The following is an 18,440-nucleotide window of genomic DNA, read 5'->3' on the forward strand; positions in this document are numbered from 1 at the left end:
TAACACGGTGAAACCCCGTCTCTACTATAAATACAAAAAATTAGCCGGGCGTGGTGGCGGGTGCCTGTAGTCCCAGCTACTCGGGAGGCTGAGGCAGGAGAGTGGCGTGAACCCGGGAGGCGGAGGTTACAGTGAGCCGAGATCGGCTGCACTCCAGCCTGGGCCACAGAGCGAGACTCCGTCTCAAAACAAAACAAAACAAAAGGGTGCTCGCTTCAGCAGCACATATACTAAAATTGGAACGATACACAGAAGATTAGCAAGGCCCCTGCACAAGAATGACACGCAAAGTCGTGAAGCGTTCCATATTTTTATCTGCCAGCCATGACCACCCGATTTTGATTGTATCCTTCCTCCCATCCTTTAATCTGTTCATTGCTCTGTCTGGGGGAGGTGGGGCAGCTGGCGCAGACCTTGGCGTTTGTTCTTTGATGGATGAGGGAACACTCCAGTTTTCTTTCCGTGAAGTTTGTTTCAGCTACAAACCACTTCATTTTGCTGTTTCAATTTCAAAATAAAGGGAAACATATTGAAAGAAAAGAAAGAGAGAGAAAGAAAAGAAAGAAAGAAAGAAAAAAGAAAGAAAGAAAGAAAGAAAGAAAAGAAAAGAAAGAAAGAGAGAGAGGAAGGAAGGAAAGGAAGGAAGGAAGGAAGGAAGGAAGGAAGGAAGGAAGGAAGGAAGGAAGGAAGGAAGGAAATCAGTCAAACAAACAAAACCCGGTAGCTTTGAAAAACACACCTCACTCATACCGAGGCCAGCCCCTAAAGTCCCTGGGTCTCTTCTCTGAATCTCTAGGTGGGGGAAACTGCTGTTTCATCTCTCCTGACTCCTTAAAATTCAGTGATTCAAAGATCCCATTTTGGTCAGAAGTTGAACAACAATAAAATCTTTTCCAATCCTGTCCGCCACGTTCACGAACTCCCGGGCTCCCATGCAGCTTATTTTTAAGACGCTGGTTTAAATTTCCCAAGTTACAAGGGAAAGGGGGAAGGAGGTTACGGTGGGAGCGAGACTGAGAACCACAGCGCAAACAGGGGCGCATTGGTACCAGGATCGGGACAGGGATGTCTCCAGTCCCTACAGACTCTAGCCTGGGGGAAGTCTGTCCAGACTACAAGTGTCTGTGCCCCCGTTTTATTTTGCGACAAGTCGGGGTCGCTCCATAAGTCAGCACAGAGGAGGCGGTAGGGGAGGCAGAAAGCGGCTGGGACGCGCGGGGCACCCGAATTGCGCGCGGCCGGCCCGGGGCAGGGGCCCCAGAGAGCCCGGGAGGGCGTGGGCCCGGCCGGGGAGGGGCGGGCTCGGGCGCGTCTGGGTTGGAGCTGGATGATGTAAAACAGCGCAGAGCTCCTTGGCGCCTCAGCACCATTACCTTCAATTATCATAATTGGTGCCTCTCTCCAGCGTTTGCATTTCCCCCGAGGGATCTCTCGCTGGTTCCCGTTCCTTCTCCTCGCCCTCTCTCGCTCACTCGCTCTCGGCTCCCGATCGCTCTCCCAGCCTCGCCCTCCCCTCGGTATCGATCTTTTTGGATGTTCTCCCTGCCTAAAACGGATGCTAATATCTCTTCGATTGAACCGAAATGGCGCTGCGGCTGCTGTTTTGCTATTGTCAGTAGAAACTTAGAGGGACCCGGGGATCAGCATTTATCTTATACTTAAACTGATTTCTCTAAGTACTTTTCTACATGTATTCCAACGAACCGGGAATCAGTAACGATGTGTGGAGCCTGGAGTACATTTTCCCGAAACTTCCCGATCTGTCAATAGGAAGGTGAATCTTCCTGGACACCCCCGTCTCCCTCTTCCCTCTCTCTTCGCTGGAGTCGTACTGGCTGATGGGAACGAAAAGACTTCAGATGTGAAAAGGCTTTGATTGTACCTTGATATATCACCTCTGACAAAAATGCAAAAACATAGGCTCTTCTCTCTGCACTGTCTGCCTCTTTCAGGGGCTGGACCTCACCTGTCTCCAGAAAAACAGTGCGGATCTTCAGGGATGACTTGAAGGATTAGGAAAGAGAGAAGTACCAGTGCCCCTTCCCATCATTCCTACAGACCTCTGTTAAAATTAAGCAGTCATCTGAAAAAGAAAAAAAAAAAAAAAAAGGCAGGTGGATTAGAAGCATTTTGAGGGCAGGAGCCGTTTCAGAAATCTCTTGATTATCCCTAAAAAAAAAAAGGACAGCTCATGAGTACAGTTCATGGCAAGTGTATCCATAATTAATCAGGATTTTCTTAGGAAATGCTTCCGTTTGAAAGTGAGTAAGCAACATCAGACTTCTTCGAAAAATGCCATCGGACTGGAGATGGGTTATCTAAAGGTGTCATGTTGCAGGGTGGGAGATACTTCTTGTGTTTTTCCAGCAGACTAGAGGCACGAGTTACGGTTCCATGAGAGCAGCTAAGTTTCTTGCGTCATGATAAGTTAGCCAACCAATTTGCCTCGGCTGATTCTTGGACTATCACCAGTCATGGAAGCAAACCTTTGTTGGCAAGATGCCTGCGTTTTCAGAGAGATACCATCACCCTGCCCAGGCCACGGGCTGACTTGGCATTAACATTATTTGCACTTCAAATCTTCAGCTCCAGGGAGGAGAAGATCCTGAAACCACCTGGGAAGTCCTGAAGTCATCATAAATACATTCAAAGATTACACATTTTTCCTTAGACCAATTTCTAAGGCAAATTGGTCACCATTTCTATAGAGATTCACAGTTAACAAAACGTACACGAAGACCTCAAGTTACACTAGTAGCAATCTCTGGAGCAGGCAGGCTACCAAACACTCTTGTTCTCATTTTATGGGCAAGAAAACTGAGTACCAAGGGGCCAATTGATTGGCTCATAAAAACTCATTGAGTATACTGGGCATGGAGGTTCATGCCTGTGATCCCAGTACTTTGGGAGGCTGAGGCAGGTGAATCACTTGAAGCCAGGAGTTTGAGACCAGCCTGGCCAAAATGGTGAAACCCTGCCTCTGTCAAAAATACAAAAATTAGCCAGGCATGGTGGCAAACATCTGTAATCCTAGCCACTCAGGAGGGTGAGGCACAAGAATGGCTTGAACTCGGGAGGCAGAGGCTGCAGTGAGCTTGCTCCACTGCACTTCAGCAAAAGATGGAGCGAGACTCCATCTCAATAATAATAATAATAATAATAATAATAATAATAAAATAAACAACCAGCTTGAGCAACATGGTAAGACCCTGTCTCTACAAAATATTTAAAAATTAGCGGGGTGTGGTGGCATGCACCTGTAGTCCTAGCTACTGGGGAATCTGAGGTGGGAGGATCACTTGAGCCATGGTGGTGGAGGCTGCAGTGAGCTGAGATTGTGCTACTGCACTCCAACCTGGGTGACAGAGCGAGGCCCTGTCTCAAAAAACAAACAAACAAATAAACAAAATATTGAGTAATGGAGTGTGGATACAAATGCAGGACTTCAGTTTCTTACTTTAGTGTTACTTCTTCCTTGCTCTGTTACCCAGGCTGGAGTGCAGTGGTGCAATCTTGGCTCACTGCAGCCTCCCCATCTCTGGCTCAAGCGATCCTCCAGCCTCAGCCTCCTGATTGGCTGGGATTACAGGCATGCACCACCACACCCAGCTAATTTTTGTATTTTTAGTAGAGATGGGGTTTCATCATGTTGCCCCGGATGGTCTTGAGCTCCTGGATTCAAGTGATCCACCCTCCTTGGCCTCGCAAAGTGCTGGGTTTATAGGCACGAGCCACCATGCCAGGCCCAGAGAACTCTATTTATATACTCCTATGATTTAATGAGGATCAACTAAGTGGTACGGGGTGGAGTCGAGTGGATGGACCTCCAAGGAAACAAGTGACTACTTTGACTCTTTGGCTGTAATGTTGATGGATTTTGCTCATGTATTCCATACAGACTGGCAAGCAATGTCATTGCTCATAGACATTGCATCACAGGCATCTTGCCTGCTCCTTCCCCCTCCACTATATGTGGAAAATGCCAGGTTGACTATTCACTCCAAATACTCATCTTTCTCAAGAAGCTAATAAAAACTCTGCTCGTTGCCATGGCCCCACTAAGAAGACGAGCCGTTCAAGTTTGTTGTATATTAAAAATGATCCAGGAGTTCAAAATGGTCCTGGACTCTGCAAGGTTCTGAGTCTTCAGTCTGTTTAAAATGGGCTGTCTTCAAATGGCTATATTATTTTAGATGATAGCAAACACTCAAGTGATAAAGTCACACAGAAGTAATAATTTGAAGGAATGATTTCTTTTTTTTTTTTTTTTTGAGACAGAGTCTCACTTTATTGCCCAGGCTGGAGTGCAGTGGCGCTATCTCGGCTCACAGCAACCTCTGCCTCCTGGAGATTCTCCTGCTTCAGCCTCCCCAATAGCTGAGATTACAGGTGTGTACCACAATGCCCACCTAAGTTTTATATTTTTAGTAGAGATGGGGTTTCACCATATTGGCCAGGTTGTTCTCAAACTCCTGACCTCAACTGATCCATCTGCCTCGGCTTCCCAAAGTGCTGGGATTACAGGCATGAGCCACCGCGCCTGACTCGGAGGACTGATCTTAATTCCACTCACTAATCACTTCTCAGCCTTTTGGCGAACGTCAAAATTCACTCACTAACATTTTTCTTTTATTTTGAGATGGTCTCTCTCTCTTGCCCAGACTGAAGTGTGGTGGTGTGATCATAGCTCACTGCAGCCTGGAACTCCTGGGCTCAAGTAATCCTACTTTAGGCTGCCAAGTAGCTGAGACTACAGGCATCTGCTACTGGGCCTGCTGGTCTCGAACTCCTGAACTCATGTGATCCTCCCACCTCAGCCTCTCAAAGTGCTGGAATTACAGGTGTGAGCCTCTGAGCCTGGCCTACTTTATTTTTCCTTATAGGTGAATTAACTTTATATAATATGGCATGCTTTATGGTGCCAGCCTGCCCCTACCTCTTTCCGTGTGTTCTTTCTGGCTCACACCCTTGCTGAGAGCAGTACCCAGGTTTCATATCAGCCAGAACCCTACCCAAGCTAAAGAGGTTAAAGGTCACAGACTGAGTATTTGGGGATGGTGTCTCCGGAAGCTGAACAAACGACTGTGATAGTTTGCAGTAGTGATAGAAGGTGAAACCATCTCTTGGGCAGTATCTCTCTGTATAGGGGACTTATGATTGGACAAAAACAAGCAGAAATTATGAAAGTAAAACCTACAAATAAGGAGAGGATAGGCCGGGCGCGGTGGCTCAAGCCTGTAATCCCAGCACTTTGGGAGGCCGAGACGGGCGGATCACGAGGTCAGGAGATCGAGACCATCCTGGCTAACACCGTGAAACCCCGTCTCTACTAAAAATACAAAAAACTAGCCGGGCGAGGTGGCGGGCGCCTGTAGTCCCAGCTACTCCGGAGGCTGAGGCAGGAGAATGGCCTAAACCCGGGAGGCGGAGCTTGCAGTGAGCTGAGATCCGGCCACTGCACTCCAGCCCGGGCTACAGAGCAAGACTCCGTCTCAAAAAAAAAAAAAAAAAAAAAAAAAAAAAAAAAAAAGGAGAGGATGACAGCCCAATGGCAGAGAGGCGAGAAGCAAAGACAACCCTGAGAGAAAGAGGCCCAAGTCTCTGGCTTCCGCCCCAGGAAGGTTGGCTCCCTGAGGTGATAGGCGGTGCTTGTCAATCACCAGTTAGTAGTAACCATACCGTAAGCCTATTGTGTCCACACCACAAACCCCTCCTAAATGAATCTTTAGTGCCTCTTTCTTCCAACAAGTTGACTAACGTTGTACTATAAATGTTTTATTTCTACTTATTTATTTATTTCAGACAGGGTCTCACTCTGTGGCCTAGGCTGGAGTGCACTGGTGCAATCATGGCTCACTGCAACCTCTACCTCCCTGGCTCAAGAGATCCTCCCAGCTCAGCCTCCCAAGTAGCTGGGACTGCAGGTGCGAGCCACCACGCCTGACTAATTTTTTAATTTTCTTGTAGAGATAGGGGTCTCCCTATGTTACCTAGACTGGTCTCAAAATTCCTGGGCTCAAGCAATGGGATTGAGCCTGACTGAGCCTCCCAAAGTGCTGGGATTACAGGTGTGACCCATCATGCCGGCCACATAGATGTTTTAAAGGATTTTAAACGATGTCTTTGAAAGTATAGGCTAAACATGTAACTAAATGGCACTAAATTGTGAATGGGACAGTAGAGAGTTACTTGGTTTTGCTTTTGCTTTTTTAGAGACCAGGGTCTCACTCTGTTACTCAGGCTGGAGTACAGTGCTACAATCATAGCTCACTGTAGCCTCGAACCACTGGCCCCAGCCTCCCAAGTAGCTAAGACCATAGGTGCTCCCCACTACATGGGGCTAATTGCTATACTTTTTGTTGAGACAGAGTCTCCTTATGTTATCCAGGCTGGTCCCAAACTCCTAGCTTCAAGTGACCCTCCCACCTTAGCCTCCCAAGTAGCTGGGATTATAGTTGTGAGCCGGCCTACCTTATCAGAGAGTTCTTTGTGTTTAAGGGATTCATAGCAGAATAGGAGATCATTTGTTAGGTGACCAGATAGAACAAAGGAAGATTATTCAATCTGAGAAAAATGCATAAGAAGTTCTTCCCTTAATACCAAGGATAAGAACAAGAATTCTGTTCATTGATGACCTCACTTAGGGTGTACTCTCTTTATAACCTCTGTCCATAAATCTCGTTGAAATGCATTAAATATTTGAAGATATGCACGTTTGGCTGGCATTTTATTTCATGGCTTGAACTCACACATCAAATATAATGTGTGTCTTGATACTTTGTAAATGATAAAACAAATACTATATAGTTAGTTATTTTCTCAGGAATTATTATGAAGTAAAAACAGTGACCGTGGCCAGAATATAATAGCAAATAGAATACTGAAGTTCCGCTGCAAAATACCTTATTCAATTGGGTCACTGAGATTTGAGTTTGAGATTCTAAAGGACAGGATAGGATAATAGGAGCCATTACTGGACCATCAAAGGCAGCGAGAGTGGGGAGAGGGAGAAGCATGGGTGGGTGCTGAGGAAGGATGAAAGATTTCATCCCATTTCAAGGAAAGGTCTAAATATTTGGTTCTCTAATAAAAATATCAAAGCTTCTGGATTTCAATGGTTTATACATTAATAATTAATTTTTTTTAATACGTTAGGTCTTACTATGTTGCTCAGGCTGGTCTTGAACCCTAGCAATCCTTCCACCTCAGACACCCAAAGTGCAGGGATTACAGGCTCTAACTACCAGGACTGGCTGAATTTCTAACTACCATGACATTTTTTTTTTTTAATTCTAAAAAATTAAGTGAGGTCTTATCAGCTAAGGGGAAAAAACTAAAAAATACTTTTGCATTGCATTCCTGAATAGCATTCTGTTAGGCAGAAATTTGCTTAAGATAATTTGTCAACTTTAAAAGATTAATTCATCATTTTAGTTAAAACAAAGCAAAACAAAGGGAATCAAACTGGTAATTTGGCATCAGCTAGGCAAAACTAGCAGCTACTGAGTAATTTTTTAAAGTTCTGCTGGCCTAATTGGGGGTTATATTACACAACTTAATAGAACAAAGACTTATGCAGAAGCCAAGGATGACATAGAATGTATCCGATACTATCTGCTTATAAATAATGCCCATTGTCAAGTTCCTAAAGTAATGATCTTTAACTAGGGAAGACTCTTACTGTATTCCAAATTTGTAGTTTTACAAACTTTTTTTTTTTTTTTTTTTGAGACAGAGTCTCACTCTGTTGCCCAGGCTGGAGTGCAGTGGTGTGATCTCAGCTCACTGCAACCTCCACCTCCCTGTTCAAGTGATTTTCCTGCCTCAACTTCCAGAGTAACTGGAACTACAGGCACCCACCACCACACCCGGTTAATTTTGTAACTTGTAGTAGAGATGGGGTTTCACCATGTTGGCCAGGCTGGTCTCGAACTCCTGACCTCAAGTGATCTGCCCTCCTTAGCCTCCCAAAGTGCTGGGATTACAGGTGTGAGCCACCGTGCCCCGCCTACAGTTTTTTTATTTTTCTTTTTTAGAGACAGCGTCTCACTCTGTCACCCAGGCTGGAGTGCAGTGGTGCGATCTCGGGACTCAGTGCAACCTCTGCCTCCTGGGTTCAAGAGCCTCTTGTGCCTCAGCCTCTTGAGTAACTGGGGTCACAGGCGTGCACCACCATGCCCAGCTAATCTTTTTGTTGTGCTCAGTAGAGACGGGGTTTTACCATGTTGGCCAGGCTGGTCTCGAACTCCTAGGCTCAAGCGATCCTTCCACCTCAGCCTCCCAAACTGCTGAGATTACATGTGTGAGTCACCACGTCCAGCCACCGGCCTACAAATTCTTAAGACAGCCTCAACTCAACAACTATCATGGTTTATTTGCATGACCCCATAGCATTTTGGCTCATCTGTGGGAAGATGGGCATTTTGGAATGTGAGCTTCAGTCTTGTCCTTCCAAGTTCTATCACCCTGCCTTCCAGGTGCTGCAGTCAATCTTTATCTCCTTCTCCATTTTAGAAGAAAACCAAAACCAAACAAACAAAAGAAAACCAAACCAAAAAACCCCCCAACTAGACAGGCATTCCTTTGGGATGGGCTAATCCCTTATCTTTGTCCTATTCCAATGAAAGTAAGTTTTAGATCTGAACTCCCAACTTCTACGGAAAACAAATGACTTTTTAGAAAGAAACAAAAGCTGCTACTGGAAATTCAAAGTGTTACCTAACCTCTGTGGATTGTTAGTTGGTAGATTTGTATAACAGGCAGAAATGTTAGATCCTATCAATAGACTGCAATAGTTGTTTGTAAGCTAGCCAGGAACCTGAACACAACTGCCTTCTCTATGAACAAAATGTACTCAGAGCAATTTTTTTTTATTGTCATTGTGAAGACAGAAGTAGTGCTGAAAAGAGGGTCATCTACAACTTTGGGAAACAATGGCATTATTTGGGTAAGCAGAGATTGGTAGGGCATTTGCAGCTTTGTTAACAGAATGGGTTTTGTGGTGAAGAACAACTATAAAAATGTATCACTGGCTGAGCGCAGAGGCTCACACCTGTAATCCCACCACTTTGGGAGGCCAAGGTGGGCGGATCACCTGAGGTCAGGAGTTCCAGACCAGCCTGGCCAACATGGCGAAACCCCGTCTCTACTAAAAACACAAAAATTAGCTGGGCATGGTGGTGGGCACCTCGGGAGGCTGAGGCAGGAGAATTGCTTGAACCCAGGAGACAGAGATTGCAATGAGCTGAGATCATGCCACTGCACTCCAGCCTGGGTGACAGAGCGAGACTCCATCTCAAAAAAAAAAAAAAAGAAAAAAAAATATGTGTGTATATATATATATATACACACACGTATATGTGCGTGTGTGTGTGTGTATATATATCCCATGGATAAATTATATCTTGAATGCTGTTTGAAGGTAATAAAAAACTATTATACTGTTTAAATGTTTCAGTTAGGTGTAGAATCAGTTTTCTGTTCTTGGGTATAGATAGCTTGTTCCCAGGTATTTTCAGAATCCTTTTGTAGGTGTAAAAAGAATTTTGGTCATTGATTTCATGTCTTGCTTTAAACTTCAAAAGGACAGTAGATTGTACTATTTTTTTTCCCTCTACTTATCAACCTACATGTAGGAAAGTAATAACTGAATTATGTGCAAAGCATAAGTAAAATTCTCTAGAGAAGCAATTTGCCTTAAGAGTCTTAAATTGAATTAAAATTGTTGCCTATTCTCTCAGCTATTGATATGGCCTCATAATTGACACATTATCCCTAAAATGATTTTGATATTCTACATTGATTCAAACACTCTGATTCATTTAGTTGAAAAGTCCGTGTCTTCCCCAGAACCATTAGACAAAGTGCAGACTTGTTTCTCTTTAATTTCTGGTCATTTAGAAAGTTTGCCCATTAATAATAAAAACAAAATAGTTGAAATCATTGTCTAAAAAATGGATCCCAAGTTCTTATTCAGAACTGGACTTGGAACAAAAAACATATACAACCTGGAGTACTCAAAGTCAACATTAATTCAATAAAATACAAATATCTTAGTTTGGTTTCTTTGGGTTGCAAGGAAAAGAACCTTAAGTAAAAAGGGGACTTTATTAAGGTTACTGAGTTAACCTAAGGACAAGAAGTGAGGCCGAGTGACTGGAAATCCATTTGGATTTAAGTCTTTGCCACTTTGCGTATCTTCATCATTTTTCTTTCTTTGCAGACAGGTGGACCACAGCTGCCACAAAGCAAAATTTTTATGTCTCCCGTGAAATGACCTTGAGGGACTGAGCAGCATGTCTGTTCAAAGACACAGAAGAGAGACTCTAACTGACCTAACCTGGGTCATGTGACTAGTTGTGGCTCCTAATCAGGTTGCAACGCCCACTCCAGGGAAAAGGGACATTCTCTGAATTGGGCTGGGAGACACTCAGAAAGTGTCTATTAGAATGCAACTTTCACCAACACATTCCCCAGACCTCTTCCATTAAACAAGTATTTATCTGCATCAAAGGGAAATATAGTTCATTTCTGATACGTCTCTGTTCACTTCTTCACATTTTATGCTGCAATCACAAAGACTTGCTTGTCATCCCAACTACCTGTTTGCTACTTACTACCCCTACTACCCTACACAATCAAATAATTTCTTGCCTAAATTCCTGTGGTCCTCTGTGCTTGTAATGGTCTTCTAATCCTTAGTATCATTGCTTCTAGGAGACTTTACTGGCTCTCTTTACCTTCCTAGGCTAGTTATCCTCTTTCTTTTAGGCATCGTAACATTATGCACATAAATCTCTATCATTGTCCAGCTCCATTGTTTTGAGATTTACTATCTAGTTTCTGACATCTTTATAATCCCAGACATTGCAAGCCTGGCCTACTGTGGGAGGCCAGGTTGAACCAATATACCCTGAAAGTTTCCTTTTAGCTAATAATTGACTCTCTAAAAGAAAGTGTATCATTACATAAAAAGTATTGTCCTCCGGCTTGCGGTGGCTCACGCCTGTAATCTCAGCACTTTGGAAGGCCGAGGCGGGCAGATCACGAGGTCAGGAGTTCGAGACCAGCCTGACCAACATGGTGAAACCTTGTCTCTACTAAAAATACAAAAATTAGCCTGGCGTGGTGGCGCGCGCCTGTAATCCCACCTACTCAGGAGGCTGAGGCAGGAGAATCGCTTGAACGGGGGAGGTGGAAGGTTGCAGTGGGCCGAGATAGTGCCACTGCACTCTGGCCTGGGCGACAGAGCCAGACTCCATCTCGGAAAAAAAAAGTATTGCCTGCATAAAAACCTTACAATTGTTAACTTGTCAAGGTTCTAGTAGCCAGAAAGTTCTAATCAAACTCGGCCCCAGGACTGACTTGTCAGCACGCCCCTTAAGAAACTTGTCTGAGAAACCTGCTGTTTACCTGGTGCCCTAACCAGTTTAATTTTCTTTTAAAAGTTCTGCTGGGCTTCTCCTTCTCTCCTTTTAGATGCAATTTTGATCTAGAGAAGTAATGGTCTGAGCATCAGTTTATGAAATTATTTTATTTTTCTGCACATAAACATTATTTTTCAAAGGCAATTTCATTAACTACATCCTGCAGCTCTGCAGACTTTCAACAGCTTTAAAAGGTTAGGCGTTTGAGGTATGTTCGCCTTGACTTTCAGTCCTCAAGACATATATACATTTTTCTTAGTCTTAAAGCTCATGTCTGCACTCTAGTCCTAAAGGATTTGACTTTATAATTCTCACCTTAGCATGAAATGTGCTTCTCTTTCTTTCTTTCCCCACCCCGCCCCACCCCCTTTTGACATTTCGGGTAGGGAAGCTCTGGCAGATTCTCAAGAAGAATTTTGCAAATGGTTGACTTTTGTTCATCTCAGGTTTTGGAGGGAGAGGATAAAAGAACATTCCCTCAGATAATGAGTTTTAAGCTTAATTCCTTCCAGAGCCGAGGGGAAAAAAAACTACAGCAAGACCACCTTGAGTACCTTGGGAAGGGCAGCCCCGCGATCCCTAATAAATGAATTAGCATCTCAAGGAGGAGATCACTGCGGGGCTGATATTGATCAGGGTCAGCCGGCGTGTTTGCCAGCGATTGTTCGGGGGGTGGTTAATTGAGTGTCAGTCTCGGCCAGTGTCGTCTCGCTGGCGCCGGGTGCTTTTGGATTTGCTAATTTTCGTTAAGTGTCTCTAGCCGGCTACTCGTCCCGTGTACCCGGGAGAAACTAGCGGCTCCTAACTGATCAACAGTCGGTCTGTCTGGGCTTTATTGATCCCCTGGCTGGCAGCTCGAGGCGGACACGCTAAGGGGGTGGGGGGCGAAGGCTGAACGCAGACCTCAGCGCTGGGCCGCCTCGTCCAGGTTCCCACCCGAACCCTCTTCCGCCACCTGCACAGGCCGGAGCGTCGTCACTCGCCCCTGGGGGCTCCAGAAAACGCAGTGCGGCCGGGGAGGACCACCACGCAGCCCCCCTGCGTGTTTTGGGGGGCACCCAAAAGAAGCTCCGGGCTGGGGGACGCTGACCGCCCGAGACTGAGCCGTCAGGGTCTCGGAGGCGGGTTCCCGAGCGGGTCCCGGGGCTGGGCTCCCCCGGGGCCTCGCAAAGGTCATGGACGCGCAGGCCTCCGCAAGGGGGAGCGCGGGAGACGGCAGCGCCCCAGCCGGGCGCCCCAGACGCCGGCGCCGCTCGGAGCCGCCGGGCAGGTCCCTCCGCGCTCGCGTCTGGGCCCGCCCCTAGCTGCGGGGTGGATTGACAGGAGCCCGGCGGCCAATCGGACGCCGCGGGGCGGGGCGAGGCGGGGCCGCCCGGGTTGGCTCCCAGCGCGGGGCGCTATTTACGGCGCGGAGCCGGCGGGACCTGGGCTGGCGCGGGAGGGAGTTGCGGTGGATGCGCTACCGCTGTGGGGAGCCCCTGCCCTCTTCGCGGAGAGTGGCCGCTAGCGGGGACTGAAGGCCGGGAGCCCACCCTGGCCCGCGTCGGTGCCCGGGGCTAGCGTGCAGCCCTAGAGTCGAGTGGGGCAAGGGAGCCGGTGGCCGCCGAGGCGGGACCGGGAAACTTTTCTGGGCTCCTGGGCGCGCCCTGTAGCCGCGCTCCATGCTCCGGCCGCGGCCCGAACCTCAGCCCCGCCGCTGACGGCGCCCGCCGCTCCGGGCAGGGCCCATGCCCTGCGCGCTCCGGGGGTAGTAGGCTGCCGCCGAGCCCGGGCTCCGGGAGCCGGCGGGGGCGCCGCGGCTGTGCGGGGCGTCAATGGATCGCCACTCCAGCTACATCTTCATCTGGCTGCAGCTGGAGCTCTGCGCCATGGCCGTGCTGCTCACCAAAGGTGGGTGCCGGGGGCGCAAGGGCCCAGGGTCCCGTACCCGCCGAAGGGCTTCGGAGCCCGCTGCAGAGGCTTTGTTAGCGGTGGGCGAGGCTCCCTCCCGCGCCGGAGCCGCAGGTCGCGACAAGTTACTGTGTTCTTAGAAGTCGCGGCGGTGGCCTGGCGCGTGGATGCGGACTCCGATCTCAGGGCAGTCGATAATCAGAGGGTCCTCTTGGCTCTGCCAGCGGGGAGTGGCGCGTTTGCAGCCCAGCGGGGAGCGAGGCCGGAGTCTCGGCTCGACGCCGCCGCCTCCTCACCCTGGGGGCCCGGACGACCGGGAGGAATCGCAGACCCCGGCCCGTAGCTGCCGCGTGCCCGCAGTGTGTCTGTGTGAGTGCCTCAGGATGTATTTCTGTGCGTGTGTCTCTGAGCCTCAGTATCTCTGAAAGCATTTGTCTCTGAGTGTTGTGTCACTGAATGTGTGTTTGAACCTTTGTATCACTCAGTGTATCTCTGTCTCTGAGTATGTCTCTGAATTTTATCTCTGAATGCATTTCTGTGTCTCTTTCTCTGAGTCTTTGTGTCTCTGAATGTGTCTGAGTCTCTGTATTTCTCAATGTATCTCTGTGACCCTGAGTGTCTTTCTGAATGCATTTCTATGTCTGTCTCTAAGTGTCTTTGTATCTCTGAATGTGTATCTGAGTCTCTGTGTGTGTCTTTGCGTACGTCTCTCTGAGTGTGTGCGAGCGAGTGTTTGGGTTTCCCTGGGAGTTAAGGTGTCCGAGGTGTGCAGGAGTGTGTGTTGTGTTGCTTTTCAGTAGCCAGGAGGAGTAGGCTCTGTCAGCGTCTCATTTCCTACTCACCTCATATTTTACAAACAAGACCAAAAAAAAAAAAAAAAAAAAAAAAAAAAAAGGCAAAGGCAGCGGGTCAGTTCCTTCTTTCCTCTGCAGGCTTTCACCTTTTAGATAGAAATAACCCGAACTTCCTCTGAATTTCAAGGTTCCCCTCACCTCCCTGCTATGAAATCTACCTACTGTTCTGTGAACAGATAATTTTTTTTTTAAGTAGGAAGCACTGTTTAGCCTTTGCACCCCCCTACTTCTCTCTAATTGCTATGTAGCAGGCATGAGGTTAAAGCATAAGCTAGCCCAGCGAGGATGATGTGCTACAGTATTTATTTATTTTGGAAGGAAGGGTGTAATTAACCCTAAATAACAGCCCTTGCAGCTTGCAGAGGGGAGCCTCCTGGCCCTATCAAAGGCGGGCAGAACGGGGAGGGACTGAGGCTGACATGAAGTCACAGATACCGAAACTATGTGCCTGATAATGATATAATTAGGGGATCAGAGATTTCTGACGGCTGCGGACTTCAAAAGCTTTAAAAGAAGCCAGCAGTCTCTCCTGTAGCCATCTTGACTAAAGCAGACATTTTTGTGTAATCACTACATACAGTAACGAGAAGGGGGCAGAAACAGAAGGGCATTGTTCCACAGTTTCAAAATACCAGTCCCCTTTCTGGCCTTTTGCATGCCACAGGAAGAAACTTTATGAACGACAGAAATATAGTTTTAATACACTGGTACAAAAGTCCATTCTCCTTGCTTAAAATGTGGCTCCAATTAAAAAAAAAAAAAAGTAGTTAGAACTTTCCCAGTTACCTGTCAAAATTTTATTAGGCTGTTTTTAGGTCATTGAAAATACAGTATTTTAAATAGGCTCTCATAAACATTTAAGCAGCATTTTACTTGTATTCAGTCTTCCTTTTCTGTACAAGGTCTGAAACTAATAGGGTCAAAATGGGCTTTTAATCTGTTTTATTTATACTTTAAATCTGTATATGGAATTTGTCAAACTAGGAATATGTAGTCATCACCCCAGAAGACTGGTGAGCTTTATGTGGAAAATAAAGTGAGCTTGGAGTGAGGAGGAGAAAGAGCAGAGAAGTGATTCTGCAAAGCGAGGTTCTTACTTGAAGCAGAGAAGGAACTTGGGCCCAACCTCAGGATGGCGAGTGCAGATTCAGGAGCGAGAACCCCAGCTTTGGACTGTTAGGGGTTGCTAAAGATCTGTGTTTAGTGGGCTGGTTTTTCTTAGAACCGAAGCACTGGCAGTGTCCGGTGAAAGCAGAGCATACCATACCGTGGTCTGGAATTTGGACAGATAATTAAATGAGGCATCAGAGAGAGGGGGAAGAAGAAAGGTAAGGGTGGGAAGAGGTTTGTAAAACAGCAGATCCTGGTGTTTAATTTCAGAGTGGAGGTTTCGGATCTTCAGACGGGAAACTGGAAGAGGCTGGTGCATTAGTTCAGTTTACTTGCTGTGGCATGTGACAGCGACCAGGGTCCACTAGGTGGATATCGTATTAGTGATAACTTTAAGACCCAGATTATTTCAACTAGAAACTGATATTAAAGCCTCCAGTCTTGCCCTGTGACAAAATGTGAACCGAGCCATGCAACTCACAAAATAAGTTTTTATAAAGGAAACTTTTAATCACTTCCTGTAGAAAATTTGAGGTTTCCTTAAGGATTTTTCATTCAACCAGCAGAGGATTTTCAGTTTCAGTGTTTCCCCTTTTAGATCACATGTCAAATTACATGTAAAACTTGTGAGGAGGAGGAGGAGAAGTTAGCCTTGCAGTTTTATACTCCCCCCACCTTTTATGACTTTCCATTTGGGCTGAAAGAAATTGACTTTGGCAAGCAAACCACTAATTGTAAACTGCCTAGTTCCTGTTTTACAATATACTGACTAAAAGCTCCTCTGCATGAAAAGATCTTTATAGGCAAAAAGTTTGCCTTTTCTAGAGAGGTTGCAAATAGCTGCCTAGTTTCATAGTTTTAAAACCTCCTGACCTGGGCAATTTCTAGATTGTTGTGTTTCTAGTTAATAACTTTATAAGGTGTTAGCTAAAGCTCTTAACTCTTGGCACAGTCCTGTGGGATAGTAAACAATTCAGTAGTTCCGATCAAATATTTATACTGACAAAATCAAAAAGCCTAGCATTTTATGTTGTATGGTCATGTAGGATTAAAATGAATAAATAACGTGATTTACGTTATGGTAGGAGAAATTATACTCATTACTATTTCCTTCAAAAAGCAAGTTTTTTTAAAATGACTCTCTAAACTCCTCAGAAACCTGCTATTGGGATTACTACATTGCCAAAAGTACATTTAACTGGATTGAAACTTACCTACTGGCTGCAGGGAAGGGCTTCTCCAGGCTCCATGGACCGGAGCCCTGAGCTTGGATGATCTAAAAGTTCCGTGCCTTTGAAAATGGGATTGAGCAGCTGCCTAAATAGTTGCTTTATCTGGTTTCTGGAGCAGAGTTTGACGTGATCTCTCATTGTTTTCAGGTGAAATTCGATGCTACTGTGACGCTGCCCACTGTGTAGCCACTGGTTATATGTGTAAATCTGAGCTCAGCGCCTGCTTCTCTAGACTTCTTGATCCTCAGAACTCAAATTCCCCACTCACCCATGGCTGCCTGGACTCTCTTGCAAGCACGGCAGACATCTGCCAAGCCAAACAGGCCCGAAACCACTCTGGCACCACCATGCCCACATTGGAATGCTGTCATGAAGACATGTGCAATTACAGAGGGTTGCATGATGTTCTCTCTCCTCCCAAGGGTGAGGCCTCAGGTAGGTAGAAGCCGTTTCTAACCAGAATGCCTGCCTGATCTATAGACTTGTGACAGCCACGACTTGGTGTGTCTGCTATTGATTTTGTTGTTAATGTAATTAGAGACACCAGAGGGAGAGGCCTGGCTGGATACGAAGATGCATCTTGATTGAGTGGCTTTTGTGTCTGCCTGAGCATTACATGTCTGTCTACATAATAGGTTTTGCCTGTTTTTTCAACATTTTGAAGACATTAAAAGGCCATGACATCTCAGTAATGACAGTCTGTAAACAAATGCGTTTGTAAGCTTCTTGAGATAGTTTTGCAATATTTGCTAAATATCGTTGATTTAATTGGAAGCTGCTTTTTAATGGAATTCCTGGATAAAATGAATTGATGATTATGAATATATCCCTAGGAGGAGTTAACATGGAGTTTGATCATTTTCTTTGTACTCCTTTAGGACAAGGAAACAGGTATCAGCATGATGGTAGCAGAAACCTTATCACCAAGGTGCAGGAGCTGACTTCTTCCAAAGAGTTGTGGTTCCGGGCCGCAGTCATTGCTGTGCCCATTGCTGGAGGGCTGATTTTAGTGTTGCTTATTATGTTGGCCCTGAGGATGCTTAGAAGTGAAAACAAGAGGCTGCAGGATCAGCGGCAACAGATGCTCTCCCGTTTGCACTACAGCTTTCACGGACACCATTCCAAAAAGGGGCAGGTCGCAAAGCTAGACTTGGAATGCATGGTGCCGGTCAGTGGGCACGAGAACTGCTGTCTGACCTGTGATAAAATGAGACAAGCAGACCTCAGCAATGATAAGATCCTCTCGCTCGTTCACTGGGGCATGTACAGTGGGCACGGGAAGCTGGAATTCGTATGACCGAGTCTTATCTGAACTACACTTCTTGAACGCTTGAAGGCCTTTTGAGTTCTGCTGGACAGGAGCACTTTATCTGAAGACAAACTCATTTAATCATCTTTGAGAGACAAAATGATCTCTGCAAACAGAATCTTGGATATTTCTTCTGAAGGATTATTTGCACAGACTTAAATACAGTCAAATGTGTTACTTTAAAATTATAGAAAGCAAAGAGAAGACTTTGTACACACTGTCACCAGGGTTATTTGCATCCAAGGGAGATGGAATTGAGTACCTAAATAAACAAAAATGTGCCCTATGTAAGCTTCTACATCTTGATTTATTGTAAAGATTTAAAAGAAATATATATATTTTGTCTGAAATTTAATAGTGTCTTCCATAAATTTAACTGGGAAGCGTGAGACAGTACATGTTAATTACACTAATGGCCATTTGCTGTTGCTCACTTGTTGTCAACTTCAGGATGTGGCTTGATTTTTTTTTTTTCTCTTTTCTTTTTTAAACAAGACCAAGATCTTGCTTATTCTTCCACGTGCCTGTGTCATCTTACAGTATGGAGTTTCTAAATGTATACTGACCATCTCTTAGTGTCTTACCCACATTTCTGGTTATAGGATAATTCTGGTTCTAG

The 18,440-nt window shown here is 45.8% G+C and overlaps 1 protein-coding gene and 1 non-coding gene across 2 annotated transcripts; both read left to right on the forward strand.

Annotated features, from left to right (window-relative positions):
- Positions 1–206: 206 nt before the first annotated feature.
- Positions 207–313, forward strand: LOC114670271 (U6 spliceosomal RNA). Its single transcript, XR_003719739.1, has one exon. It is a non-coding gene; the product is annotated as a U6 spliceosomal RNA (small nuclear RNA).
- Positions 314–11,524: 11,211 nt separating this feature from the next.
- Positions 11,525–18,171, forward strand: BAMBI (BMP and activin membrane bound inhibitor). Its single transcript, XM_015146693.3, has 3 exons — positions 11,525–13,316; positions 16,660–16,947; positions 17,391–18,171. Exons 1-3 carry the CDS (start codon positions 13,241–13,243, stop codon positions 17,807–17,809), a joined length of 783 nt encoding a protein of 260 aa, XP_015002179.2. The 5' UTR covers positions 11,525–13,240; the 3' UTR covers positions 17,810–18,171.
- The last annotated feature ends 269 nt before the right edge of the window (positions 18,172–18,440 follow it).

The sequence above is a fragment of the Macaca mulatta genome, chromosome 9 (assembly GCF_049350105.2).
Source record: "Macaca mulatta isolate MMU2019108-1 chromosome 9, T2T-MMU8v2.0, whole genome shotgun sequence".
Taxonomy (NCBI): Eukaryota; Metazoa; Chordata; class Mammalia; order Primates; family Cercopithecidae; genus Macaca; species Macaca mulatta.

Coding starts and splice junctions, on each gene's coding strand:
- BAMBI (XM_015146693.3), top strand. CDS start 13,241: ATGGATCGCCACTCCAGCTACATCTTCATCTGGCTGCAGCTGGAGCTC. Junction 13,317..16,659: donor GGCCGTGCTGCTCACCAAAG/GTGGGTGCCGGG, acceptor CATTGTTTTCAG/GTGAAATTCGATGCTACTGT. Junction 16,948..17,390: donor TCCCAAGGGTGAGGCCTCAG/GTAGGTAGAAGC, acceptor GTACTCCTTTAG/GACAAGGAAACAGGTATCAG.